At 37.9% G+C, this 14,468-nt stretch overlaps 1 protein-coding gene across 1 annotated transcript in view; it reads left to right on the plus strand.

The window, feature by feature from the left end:
* The first annotated feature begins 2,720 nt into the window (after positions 1-2,720).
* The window catches only part of LOC117402485 (zinc finger protein 292-like), a 36,886-nt gene continuing 25,138 nt past the window's right edge, over positions 2,721-14,468 (plus strand). Inside the window, exon 1 of the mRNA XM_034921391.2 lies at positions 2,721-3,286. Coding sequence (XP_034777282.2) covers positions 3,125-3,286 — 162 coding nt within the window. The 5' untranslated portion in view covers positions 2,721-3,124. The remainder of the gene's footprint in view (positions 3,287-14,468) is intronic.

Genomic DNA, 14,468 nt, shown 5'->3' on the forward strand with positions numbered 1-14,468 from the left:
CCCATTTTTTTATTTAAATTGGCTACTAACCAATAATTCCAATATTTGTACCAAAAATGACAGTTATGATGATAACGTTTCATCTATAAATAACCAATGCGCTTAAATTTCATGTTAACTGCTTGGAAGCCGTAAAGTTGCTCGTAGCTCTAGTTATTATGTTTCCTTTATCTTTTTGTATTGGTATATGCGAGGAGGGGGTATTCTATTCCATTACTGTGTATCTATTGGTCTGGGTCTCTTGCTGCCACACAGCAAATGGGTGGTTGGGTTTTCTTTTATTTATTGACGGTTGCTTTATTTTGATTTGGTTTGCATTAATTGTTTCACTTTTCCATTATCACGTTTTGTTTGCACATTTTTTTTTGTATTATTATTTCTTGTTTTGGAGTAGTTTTAGTCTATTTACACTGTTAATCCCTGTCTGCCTTGTGGCACTTGATACCCAACCATCAATAACCTAGTTCCCGAGGCACCTCAGATATTTATAATCGTATCTCCTTGAATCTAGGCTGTTCGGGTGACCTCCCGGTGGCGTATTGTTGTATTACATCTGTAAAATCCCTGTATACTTTACAGTATTCATTTGCCTGCAATCTTTATTTTGTAAATAATTTGTCTCTACAATAAATTATTTTTTAAATTAGTTTTGCTGAGGTCTGCTTATTTTCATTTGATTGAAAGGGGTCTGCATTTGGGGAACCTGGCCTTGTTCACTACAAGTGTTCATAAAACTATTTCTTATATATATATATATATATATAAAAATTTGAAATGCTGACCCATGCTACAAAATACCACAGCCTCCACAGAACCAGAGGACAATCCGTGAATAATTTAAGCATTATATGGCGACATCCCACATGTTAGTGTTCTTCTATTGGATTTACATGCGACAACCTGCCCCAACCAGACTTTACATGATAATTGATTTCTCAGTACTACTGGGCTAACCTACTGGTTTTGTTTATTATTATTATTATTTATTTCTTAGCAGACACCCTTATCCAGGGTGACTTACAATTGTTACAAGACATCACATTATTTGTACATACAATTACCCATTTATACAGTTGGTTTTTACTGGAGGAATCCAAGTAAAGTACCTTGCTCAACGGTACAGCAGCAGTGTCCCCCACCTGGGACTGAACCCACGACCCTCAGGTCTTGAGTCCACAGCCCTAACCTCCACTCCACAGTGCTGCCTTTAGCGAACAGGATCAAATACTGTTGTGGCTGTACAAAATACTAGCACGACAAAAAAATACAATTCATTAAAAGCAAAAGAAGACTAAAACAAACCGATTATTTAATTAATCCAAAAGAAACGGTGGTTGACACTAGAAAACCTACAAAAGCAACACATACGTATTACACACACTATAATATATATATATATATATATATATATATATATATATATATATATATATATAAATTCATTATCAACCACAAAACGTAAGGTAACCAGCGAACACTCCACGTCTGTCCTGTTCACAATCATAAGAAAAAGAAATTATAAAAAGAATCCATAGCAACAAGAGGTACACACCGGGAAGGTAATCTGATTTTATTAAAAAAAAAAAAAAAAAAAAAAAAAAAAAAAGGCTTACCCAATTCTATTTGGGGGGGGGGGGGGGGATTCAAACAGAAAAACTGCACGTCTTATCACGGCTGTAATCAACTACCAAACATACGAACCTGGAAAGCTTGTCAGGTAAGCCGAGGTAAGTGGCTTTTGTGATCAGAGAAAATTATAATTAATTGCTCTATAATAATTAACGCTCAACTGCCTGCAGGTGTATATAAAATCAGTCCCACCCGCTACACACAAAAAAAATACAAAACAGACACTAAATATATTATAAAACAATCAGTGAACAAAATAATACAAATAAGAAATACAAACAGCATCCCCACCCCGCCATCCCTTTTTTTCCGTTGCAGTTGGATATGATCCATAGTACCGTAGTAGCTGGTGCGCAATTTACGCAGCTCCATACTAGATGAATCTACAGCAACTGACTCGCAGGGAAGGGTTATTGTCAACAACATGCCTGCTCACCTTTTAGTATCGCGGCGGCCCGAGCCAACCAGCTTAGCCAGAGCAGGAACTGGTAATTTCACCCTTGTAAAACAAGCATTGATATGGTGCTGTAATAATGATCCACACCGGCAGCAGCTTGTTAGCTTTACAACATGAACGTGCCAGCATCACTGTGTTAAATCAGGCTAACTGTTGTGATTAGGTGTTGCATATTCCATCTCCATGAGGTAAAACCACTTTACCAGGTTAATGTAAAACAATAAAACATTAAAACCATGAGCGAAGTATTGGGATGTGCTAGGCTTGTCATTTGCAAAGTTTCAAGGGGTTTCACATAAAGCGTATTTAAACCGGTAAATCATTTCAGCCATGAACAACTTGGTTGTTTTCTCAGCTTTTTACAACATACACAAGTTTGTTACAATTTGTAAACGGCTTCACTATATTTCACTGCGGCACCCTTAGATAAAAGGAAAGCTCGGTAAACTGTTCACACAAGTGACCAATTCAAAATGGGTCCATTGGCATTGCAGCTTACCATACCAGTACTAATAACATTAACATACGTCGAGCAACTTGAACTCTGCAACTGTTTAATAGCTGGAAACAATTTAAAAAAAGGTCTAATTTAGCAAATGATCAGTTCAATTACGGGTCCAGTTATGTAATTGAGAGCTCAGTTGGAATGAAAACCAGCAGACACAGCGGGGGAGAGAGGGGGCAGGACCAGGACCAGGGCTGAGAACCACAGCTCTAGGGTAACAGCAGTTACTTTGGGCTCGTTGCAATTTATAATATGTCTACTAGTTTACCGTCCTATTAATGTAAACAAAACCTGGATAAGGACGTCTATTAGGAAGTATATAATAATAATAATAATAATAATAATAATAATAATAATAATGCAGCTACCTCGCCTCTATCCTACAAAGGTAGTGTATCTCACGTGATTCACTGAATCGCTAAATATTATGTCACGTGATCGTGCGTAAGGTGTCCTCGTTTAGTGCGTGCTTGAGCGTCAGCAGTACTGATCACGTGACATTGTGTGTGTACGCGGCGGAGTTGGGTGTGAAGATGGCGGACGAGGAGGCCGAGCAGGACCACAGCACTGAGATCGGCAGCGCCGACGCGATTGGGGCGCTCAGAGAACGGCTGCAAGAGCTGGCCACCGAGCTGACGGAGAGTCGGGAACCTGCCATGCATTCCGCTTCCCAGTACTGCCAGAAATTCTGCCAGGTCAGACAAATGAAAACATTGCAAGGCAGAGTTGTGCATGCAGTCGAATGCAAAATAAAGCCTGAGAAATGAGGTCGTTATATTAATCCGTGCCATTGCTGAGGAGGGGGTAGCGAGAGCCAAAGGGGGGAGGTGCTCCTTTGTGTAGCTACGTGCTGCTGCAAAAAACACAGCATTCACCCTGTATTCATGTATTAGCGATTATCCACATCTGAGAATTTCTTTTATTGCACATACTAGTTCAAGACTAATTCTCGTGACTAGCGGTCTTATGTGTGTTTATTTAATGACATGTTTTATGGTTACACAAAAGTGGTGTTTTAGACCCTTTTTTGACGTTGAAAATAGTTTGAATAAGGAATCGATATTTCGCACACAGTGTATATTAAATAAAAGACTATGCGGCCTGTCTTCCGTTGATTTAACCTTTGTTTGTGCGTCACCGGGTAAGACACGAAATAAAGCAATCCTTACCGTATGTCATCATCATTTGGAACAGCGCTTTACAAGAGACCAGGGCCGAGTGCTGTATTATTAAAATATATTTCTGAACAGATTCTGGAAATGTTTTTGGTGTTGTGTGCAAATTCACTGGCGATGGTCGTGAGTGAGAGCGCGGCCATGTCTATTTGGAGCAGACACTGGGGTCATTTATACGTATTTTTGTTTAACATTTTTAGAACTTCCATGAAAGAAACACTGCTGTATATACCATTGTCTAGATTTATGACGTTACTCCTTATATATTCCAATAACTTAATTTTAAACAAGATGTCCAAAATGGCGAAAGACTATCGTGTAGCTGTGCACATGACAACCAATGCTGTGTTTCTGCAGCAAAGTGTAAACACGTTCAGTTTCCTCTAATGCATGAAAACGCGCGGATAAGTAAGTGTCTTTATGAAATTTGGGGCACGCTTTAAATCCATATCTGTCGATTACCCTCTGCTGAAAAAATATTTTTTAGATGAGAGACGTGTAAAATACGGAATGTATTTTTCATGGTACACATTATCGTCTCATAATAGATTGTGACCTATGTATAATACCGTATGTAGTACGGTATATTTACTAGTCACATTTATGAGAATGGGCTTTAGAACTTGTTAAACAAATAATGACATTTAATCAAATAATACATCCACACCAAACTTTAAAAATGTCTTTTTAAAACGCGTGACAGACGGGTGAGAGTGTTGGTATTGCGGTTTTCTGTTGTCTAAAAATGGTATATAATCAAAACTCATACATAACGCTCTTACCCAATCTGGAGACTGAGATTTTATTTATTTTTTAAATACAGTTCTGCATTATCTTCAGCTGGCACTCTTGACTCATAACTTATGAACTTTACTAAACAATAATGCCCTACGTGAAGAGACAGTGCTCTTATTTCTGTGGTAAAGGGGTTTTTAAAAGCCAGTTCCACTTTCAATTTCTGTATATTTATGTACATCAGATGAAATGAGAGCCTCTTTTCAACAGTAGTCAGACAGATGCAACCTGCACCCTGGATATGTGGTTAAATGCATGAATAGACAGGGCAGAGTTCATTCAGCATAACTACATTTAGCATACGCATTTTGGAGGGATACAGTACCAATCTTGTGGTCTGTTTTCATATTATACAGACCAGAGAACTGAAATTAATTGTGTGTTGTTTTCAGGTTATAAAGGCTAAAGATATGAAATTCACTGTGGTTTGTTTTCTCTATGGACCCCACTAGGCAGTCAGTTTCGTCCGACTACAAGAAACACCTGAAGATTGATGATGGAATCCCTCAATATTGAAAATTACTGTAGCAATGTTACTTTTGTGTTTGATTCGGATTTGTTTTGCAACACATAATAATTAAATGAAAAACATTTTTAGGTCAGGTAGTATTGGTCACAGCCGTGTTTTCTGTTTACATACTCAACATCAACCATGGCCCGGCGGCCTGGGGCCGGTAGAGATCGTAGTTAGGAAGCACCACAGGCCCAATTGGGCCAGCTATATTTTTTAAATGTATTATATAATGTAGTGCACATGGCTTTTGTTTTCATGGACCCAGGAAAATGGGCCAGTATGCCAAAAAGATGAGAAAACTAACAAACCAATTTTTTAAATCCCAAGTACTGTACTGTACGCCACCCCCACCCCTCCGATAACGGCCTAATTGAACTAATCCGACCGCTCCCCCACGTCATGTTGTACAGTCAGAATCTGAGACTATGTACCAAAGTGCTGTTGGTAAGACTCGCTCCCTCCACATGGCACATATTTACATTTCGGGTTTTCTACAACTAAGCAACCAGCTGCACCAATAAGCCAAAAGGAAAGCGCTGAACTCAATAATGATGAAGAAATACCTTATGAAAAGAAATTAAGATGAAAATTCTGAGTGGACTGGAAGAAAGACTTCATCTGGCTTCATTATGGCCGTGAAAAAAATGTCAGGTTCTGCCTTGTTTGCCTTCAGTTTCCCAGACTTGCAGATAAAACAGCGTTTTTTGTTGGAAAACAGGGTCGAGTTGTGAAACGTTTTGATTTGGGATACTATGTGTTCTGGTCAGAAATGCCATTCACAATCTTTCCAGGACTCATTGGTATCGCTGTAAGATTGGTGCTGACTTGGGAGAGGCTACACAAGCGACAATGCTCTGAGAACGATTGTTATTTGTATTGGTGTTTTTATAGTGTTTATTGTCAGTATCGTTATAATTGAGTAAACCTTTTAGTGTTGCTGTGACCATATGGGAACAGCTCGGTTGCAGTTTTGCTTCTGAGAAAATGAGTATCATTTGTATACATACATTTTCAAATGCTGAATACAGTATTTTCATTTTCTGACAAGCACACCAATGTGTGCATGTTAAATGGCTGAAATAATGCAAGAACATATATTGAAAGGCTTCACTTAGCCACTGTTGAAAGACGTGGGCTCTTTTCAGTTACCGTACGCAAACATACGGAATTAAAAATGCATCCGGGCCAGTAAACACACCAGCTCAGTGGCCCAAAGGGCCAGTAGTTAAACATCTTAACATAGAGCCCTGGCTGGTTAATGCAATTTTATGTACTGTAGTTTATTGAAGGTTTTGAAACTGAACAGCTCTCTGCCTGCTGATACTGTAATATAATGCAGGGATAAAAGTTCAAGATTGTCGACATTTCAGTTGGATCTTCCTTCTCGTAACCAATGAAAACCTCTGTTCACACAATAATTCTGTTACTGTGCCTATAAATACTAGTAACTATCCCCTTAGTGGGATGTATACTCGTATGTAAAGTAGTGTCTCATTTGACATGTTCACATATAATGATACTGGAAGAAATATTGTTCCACCCCTGCAGGTTTGTTTTAACCCACTCAGACTGCTTGCGTTCTAAATGTCTAGCTATCCCTGTGTAGATCAGCCTGTCCTGATCAGAATGATCATTTACTTTTTCATGATACTGATGGCTCTCATTTTGCATTGGAGCTATATCAGGAGATGACTAGCACTTGTTTAGTTGTTGTTTTGCTGAATGGGGGTATCGGACCTGCACTGCAGTGAATAGCCGTGCTTGTGAACGGACCACCTGTCTGAAGCACCTGCCCTGAAATAACGGTTTTCATTCCTAAGAGGATTTGTCTCTGTTGTTCTGTGGTCTGGTCTGTTGGTAATGAGGTTTCTCTACACAAACAGTCAAACCGCTATTTGAATATATATATATATAGAGAGAGAAGTTGTGAAACCCCTGGTAAACGGCATGTGAGAGTATTCGATTCTGTAAAATGAACCTGTCTGTATGTGTCCTTTTTTCACATCCTTTAGAGAAAGCCAGCATCAGTCTAAGTACGTTTCATGAGATGATGCTTTATGAAAAGGGACCAATATCTTGGGAACTGATTGTATTCATTTGCTGAGAAAATATTGTAAATTGTGGCTAAGTATCAGTTGTATTGTTGAGTTATGAGATTGGAGAAACCACTTTACTGGCTTCACTCCTTTCTTCTTCAATGAAGTATTGAAAATGCCCATCAGGGACAACAGAGAGTTCTGTATGTAAAAGCCAGGTTCAATATTTAAAAATTATCAATGATATACATTTGCTGTTTTAGGTACTACAGTGAGTCTGCCATATTTAGTACAGAAAAATGGGTACTTGTCTGGAATCCTTGTTCCTTGAACGTAACACAGACCTGCAACATGTGGCTTTTGTTTACAAATGTTGTGTGGTGTTGACCTGAGAATGAACTCTCAGTATTGGACACGAGGAAGCCGTGGCACCAGGAACTTGTTAGAGGAGCTAGACAAGCTATGGTAATGTGAAACAGTTTTATAGGGTTGGATGTGTGAGTGCTGAGTGTGTGTTTGGGTCTAAAAATATTTGTTTTGGGTCAGGGACATGGTGAAAAGCCTCCCTGCAAAGCTAATTGTTTTTGTTTAATTTAATTGTTTTATTGATTTAATTATTTGTTATTTTTTGGCAGTTGTTATTGTAAATTGAGGCCAACTGCCAAGTATAAAAGGAGAGTAGCCAGTCTGCTCTAAGCTGCTGCTGTGTGAAGAGCTCGACTGTGTGTCGTCTGCTGTGAAAAAGGTACTGTGTGAAAGTTAAACCTACGTTTGGTTTATGTAACGTTCTTATAGGGGCACAAACCTAAAAATCATGGATTTGAATGTAAGCAATAACAAGTAGTTGTCATGCCGTCAAACACCTATAAATACCTCCAATGTTTTGATTCAAACACAGGCTCCCTTGAGAGATATGTACAACATCGAAACATTGGGCAGCTGGCTCTTTGAGCTAAAATATATATATATATATATATATATATATATATATATATATATATATATATAGATATATATAGATATATATAGATATATATAGATATAGATATAGATATAGATATATATAGATATATATAGATATAGATATATAACAAAAAATGCATACATGAACAAATTTACACAGGTGTGTCTTTTTTTTCTTGCACTTTTATTTTAAAACAATAAATTCAAAGTCATTCAAACTTACAGTAGGATCTGTTCAGCTTCAGCAGCTTTAACTGTTATGTTGCTATTGGAAAAATATACTTCCCCTTGAGGCTCAGCAGCAAACAGAAATAAAAGCATGACTCACTCTAGGAAGGGAAAGGGCCAGACACTGGCTGGAGTTCATGCAGTTCATTCATTGACACACTCCGCATCAACCAGGAATGCTGCTGCTAGTTGCAGTGTTTCAGAAAAACAGTCTAACACTTAACCCCTGTGACCTTGAGCTTGATTGCACAACACTATCTTCTAAATGTTTTTTTTTTTATATATCACACACACACACACACACACACACACACATATATATACAGTAGTCTCAGGCTACGAGAACACCCCTTGAGAAGCAAGCGAAGTGTTTGTATAGCCAAAGTGTTCTCTAATACAGTTAGCCACCAGACACAATATGAATCAATAAATGAATACATATGTATTACTTGTCATGATGCACGTGCATCAATATATGAAATTAACTGAATAAGTAAAAGAAAAGCAATAGGCAAGTGTATGTTAATAAACTGTAATAATGTAACAGACAAACTAACGTTAATTAAAATAAAGCAAAACAACATGGTCAAAAAGCTTAAATTGCAGTTTCCAACTTTGTGTAGCAAGAGAAACAGCGGCGCATTTCGCCATTTGTTTCCATGCCATTTTGTAGCGCTGAGGTGCACTCGTGGAAATCAGAATACAAAACAAGGCAATGCTATGACGGCGGTTCTGGAAAGATTTAAAAAACCAATCCGTGTGCCTCAAGACACTCTCGCGATGTCGCTTTTTTACAAATATGTATATTTTGAATGAATCGCTGTCGATGCAAAGAAGGTGTTCTTTTAAGCAAAGTTTCTGTTTCTTAGCCTTTAGCATTTACAGTGGGGGAAAAAGGGAAAAGTACCTTACTCAAGGGTACAGCAGCAGGGATTGAACCTACGACCTTCCAGTCAAGAGTCCAGACCCCTAACCACTACTCCACACTGCATCCCCTAGCTCTCAAGTGTCAATTCAGTCAATTCAGTCTTCACGCCGCTGGAGCAGCAGTTTTAAACGGGGATTAGTGATGAACAGAGGCGGGTCTAGCCTTGTAGCTTGACGGGTTCATTAAGTTCAAGATACACAAGAGGTTCCATGTGACCCCACCTCGCCTCAACACATTTAGAACATGCTTTAAGGAAATGTTCCTTTCAGTGCAGTTCGGAACACAGCTGTTAGTAAATTTAAGTAACATAACAAGAGTATAAGCAATACTTATTCAAATATAACAATAGTTACTGCCTGTTTTTTCCCCCACTCTTTCTCAATAAGAATTCAGCTCCTGATGTATCTGTGATACAAACAAACATTGTCAATTATTACTGCTGCCTTGTGGAATTCAGATATTTCTTGACGTTCTTTCAGTTTTGTAACTGCTGAACCCCAGATTTATAAAGGGCTTTGTATAACCTGTCAAGTTTCTCTGCATTTTTTACTGTTTTCTGACCAAAATGCACACGATATTTACAGTAGGCTCCATCAAATTCTGCAAAGACCAAATATGTTTTTTTCGTTTGCTTATTTCTATTTATATACTTTTTTTAAAACAGTGTACACCATTTTACAGCTATTTTCCCTCATCCAAGTTACATATTGTCCCATGATGGCTAACTGGAACCCCGATGGGCTTTTTTATTTATTTATTTATTTATTTTTTTTGGGGGGGGCAACATTCTTTCCCTGCACTACTCACAGAAAAATAAATACATAAATCAATTAATATATAAACACATTGCCATGATTTACAAAATGTTATTTTAAAACAAAATATTGTACAGATAATTTCATCTAGCATTTCATTTGTATTATTGTAAACATATATATATATATATATAATATATAATTTATATAAAAAAAAATATATATATATATATATATATATATATACATATACATACACACACACAGTTGTAGTCAAAAGTTTACATACCCCAATAGAAATATATAATTTCTAGACATCTTTCAAAATAAATTATAGGACCAGTCTTTTGTAGCAAGTTTTAAGGCTGGGACGATGCCTAATTTTTCACTATCGATACGTCGTTCTTCAAAAAAGCCGATGCATCGATTCGTCGTGGTTACGAAAGCTAAAAAAAAATGCAGTAATACGTGTGGAGCTGTGAAATACTGTGTAACATTGTTAGTAAAGCTTTAAAAACTAGTATCCATATTACATTGATCAGTTTATGCATATACAGTAGTAATTATATATTATATCAAATATTATGTTTATTTATTTATTTTTTTTTTTACCTTATTCGTGTGGATTTGTACCAGTTGGGGGTCAAAGCAAAATAAAAATAAAAAGTTGTTTAAATCCATAACCAGTCAGAGTAACAACCAATCAAGAGAAAGTCTACACAGAACTTTAATAAAACGCAAAACAATAACAGCAGTGCGTTTCTGAAATGTAGAATACAAAAACTCCCCTTTTCATCCCTATCGAATAATTTTGTTTATTATGAAGTAGTTTTATGCAGTGCAACATGTTAAAATGCTTCCACTGCTCCCTGCATCCTCTTAGAAAAAAAGCCACGGAGGTCTCAGTATCCCATGTAGCACTGCGCACATCCCTGGTAGCGAGATGACTCACTAATCTGTATCGGAGCATGTTGCCTGTTGAAATCTGAGCCAAGAATTTGGACAAGTAAAACACATGCTCAAAAGTCATGGTTTTAAGACCATGAATGCAGTCTGCAGAGTTTTTATTGAACTATTCTGACATCTTTCCTGCTTTCGCAAAACTTGCAGCAATTACGATACCTGTATCTTGTGTACCAGCAGAACGGGGTTTTAGCTGTCAGAACAGAGTGCAGACCAGCAAACGCTCTCGTTTACGTGAGGATCATCTAACATGACAATTTCAATAGAAGCTCCTGAGAATTATTAACACATTGATTTGGAAAGAGCACAAGTCATTTTTTGACTTGGGTGCTAAAAGGAAAATTTAAAGAACTTCTAAATGGCAAAACAGTAAATAGTTCTGATGTTGACAGCTCCCCGCAGAGACATTGGTACATGTTCTATAATACTGATTTTTACGTTGTGAACGGGGGATTTTCAAAAGAAAACGTTTCGTGGTAAGCTTGTCTTTGTCTATTTCTACTACCATTATTTATACTGTGTACTGTTTTGCATGTTAACTTTGTTAAACTGAAATAGTTACACTGGAAAAATAATATAACTATGTTAATACAATATGTAAAAACACAGGCGTTCTGGTTGAAAACACAGATTTTGAGATGGTATGCTTTTTACAAACGCACATTTTTAAAGGCTAGCACGACCTCTGCATCTCATTAAATGGTCACAGATTACTGGAGTATCCCAAGCATTACTTTCTTTACTTTTCTTTCTTGCCGTCTTACTTTAGAAAATAATTGTCAAACACTGAAAGACATTGTAGCTCGCTCTATACAGTATTTGTAATTCTAGCACAACGCTCTTAACTTGCTCTTAAGTTACTTTGAAGACTCCTGCACAGATACAATTCCATCAGTAAACACTCACAGGGGGTGGGGCGGGGCAGGGAGAAGGTGAGCTCAATTGGAGTCAGACCTGAGGGGAGCAGAGGAGCTCTGCGCTTAATGCCAAAAATAACTGCCGATTTCCAAATTTAATAAAGTAAAAGCTTTCCTTTGCTTAAACACTTTACACAAAAACGATGCACAGGCTCAACTCGATTGTTGTCAAACGATACGATACATCGCCTCAGCCTTAAAGTTTTGTTTTTGTGGATGAGGAAAAAAGTTACAAGAAATAGATGTGTACAAATATCTATTTCAGCATTTTTTTGCAAAACTCCAAAAATGCTAATTCAGAAGTATTCATACCCTTTAAAGCTATGATAGTATTGTCTACAAGGTGCTAGAAATTTCAATATGATAATGCAGAACTTAATTCTAGAAAATTCTAGATTGTAGGTGAATATTCTTAGAGGGAATAAAAGGGTTAGGCATATGATGATTGCTGTCATTACCAATAAGTCAATATGGGGAAAAGTAAAGAGCTATCTGAAGACCTTAGGCAGAACATCATTATTTATTGTCGTAAAGCTAGAGAAGGATACAATAAGATTTACAAGCATTTGAGTATCCCAATGTCAACTATTGTTTCTATTAGCAAGAAGTACAAGACTCATGGTACTGTCATAACGCTCCCACGGTCTGGAAGAAAGAAGGTTCTTTCACCTTCTTTCAAGTAGAAGAATTGTGAGGAAGGTTAATAACAATCAGAGATTGACTTCCAAAGATATTCAAAGTGAATTGGCCGCAAGTAGGATTGAGGTTTCCATTTCAACCACAGGTAGAGTATTGCATGGTGAAGAGCTTAATGGTCGCAGGCCAAGGAAAAAGCCACTCTTAGGAAAACGTCATAAGGATAATCGCTTAATGTTTGCAAAACTGCATTTTGAATGATAGATATGAGTTGTGATCAAAGGTTTTGTGGAGTGTGTAACGGGGAGACCTGTGCTGACTCTTCTGACCTGTTCATAGTGCTGCAGGGCGAGGGCAGCAGCTCGTCAATATCCGCCTGTCAGTCATGGCAGTGACACGGAGAGGTGGGAGAGTGGGTGTGCGGGCTTTCCTTCTCTCTGAGTGGCTGAGAGGCGGGTCTTGGGGGAATTGCTGGCCCTATAAGTTAACATTCTGCTGTTCCCTCAGGTCTGCCCTCCAAGACGTAAAAGGGGTGCGGAAGCGCTGGAAGAAAATCAGCCGGGACGAAAATCCCAACAAGAAAAAGAAATAAACAAATAAGTAAAAGAATTAGCGGTAGCGGGGAAAACTCTTGGGCAGCCCCGGTAAAGAGTGTATAGCAGGCTGAGGGAGCCGCTAGTGTAGGACGGAGACCCGGGCCGTGCGGGTAGCGATGGTTGGGGTGAAGCTGCCGAGCGCAGCACTTTTTATTTGTAGTTTGGTTTACTGTGTTTTGTTTTCCCTATTCCTTTCACCTTTTGATTAGTGTTTTGTTTGAAATTCTGTACCCTGTACCGCCCCGGTATAGTTGTGGCTCTGTCGCTACCATAGCTGGTACGGCAGACCACAGACAACAGACAACAGCGCCCTCTGCGGGATGAAAAGAAATTAAGCTCTCATAATAAAACTGGGCACCTGTGCGGTGTTTCGGAATTATTTCTCTGTGTCCTGTGTGTCGGTGAATTACCCACCACCCTTCCACAGAGTGATAAAACAAAAATCGAGCTATTTGGTCATGCTGATTTGTCGTTGCGTTTGAAGAAAGTCTGGTGAGGCGCACAAAGAAAAGAACACCATACCTAATGTCAAGCATGGAGGTGGTAATATCATTGTATGGGGCTGTTTTCCTCTAATGGCACAGAAAATTTAGTTCCAGTACATGGTAAAATGGATTCCATAGCATATCAAAAGATATTGGCCAATGATCCAAAGCACACATCAAAATCTACTTCAGAATGGTTAAAGAAGAATAAAATCAAGGTTCTGGAATGGCCTAATCAAAGTCCCGATCTTAATCCTATTGACAATCTTTGGTATGTTGAAGAAGGCTGTGCACAAGAGAAGTCCTCAGAATTTGAATGAACTGGAACAATTTTGCATTGAAAAATCATACCAAAAGCGCATTGACAATTATCCTAATTGTTTAAAAGAGGTTATTATTGCTAAAGGTGCCTCAAGTAGATTTCATTTTCCTTGTCAGGGTATGAATACTTTTGAATTAGCATTTTTGGAGTTTTGCAAAAAAATGTAGTTCTTGTAACTTTTCCTCATCCAGAAAAACAAAACTTTTGCTACAAAAGATTTTTCCCTATAATTGTTTGAGAAACTTCTAGAAATTATAAATATATATTAGTTATATATGGTTTGCAGAAGTATTCCCCCCTACCAATAATGTTACATTTTGCTGAATTACAAATAATGTATGCACAGTTTTTCAAACTAACTTTTTTTTACTCAAAGTTGTAGTGGTTAAACTGAACACTGTTATTTGAGGAGGAGGTTAAATGTCAGCAAAACATGCAAAGAAAATGTACAAAGTGAAATTTACTGGTTGTATAAGTATTCAGCCCCTTAAGTCAGTACTTGGTAGAAGCCCCTTTTGCAGCAATTACTGCTATGAGTCTTTTTGGATAGGTCTCTACTAGCTT

Source organism: Acipenser ruthenus, chromosome 5 (genome assembly GCF_902713425.1).
Source record: "Acipenser ruthenus chromosome 5, fAciRut3.2 maternal haplotype, whole genome shotgun sequence".
Classification (NCBI taxonomy): domain Eukaryota; kingdom Metazoa; phylum Chordata; class Actinopteri; order Acipenseriformes; family Acipenseridae; genus Acipenser; species Acipenser ruthenus.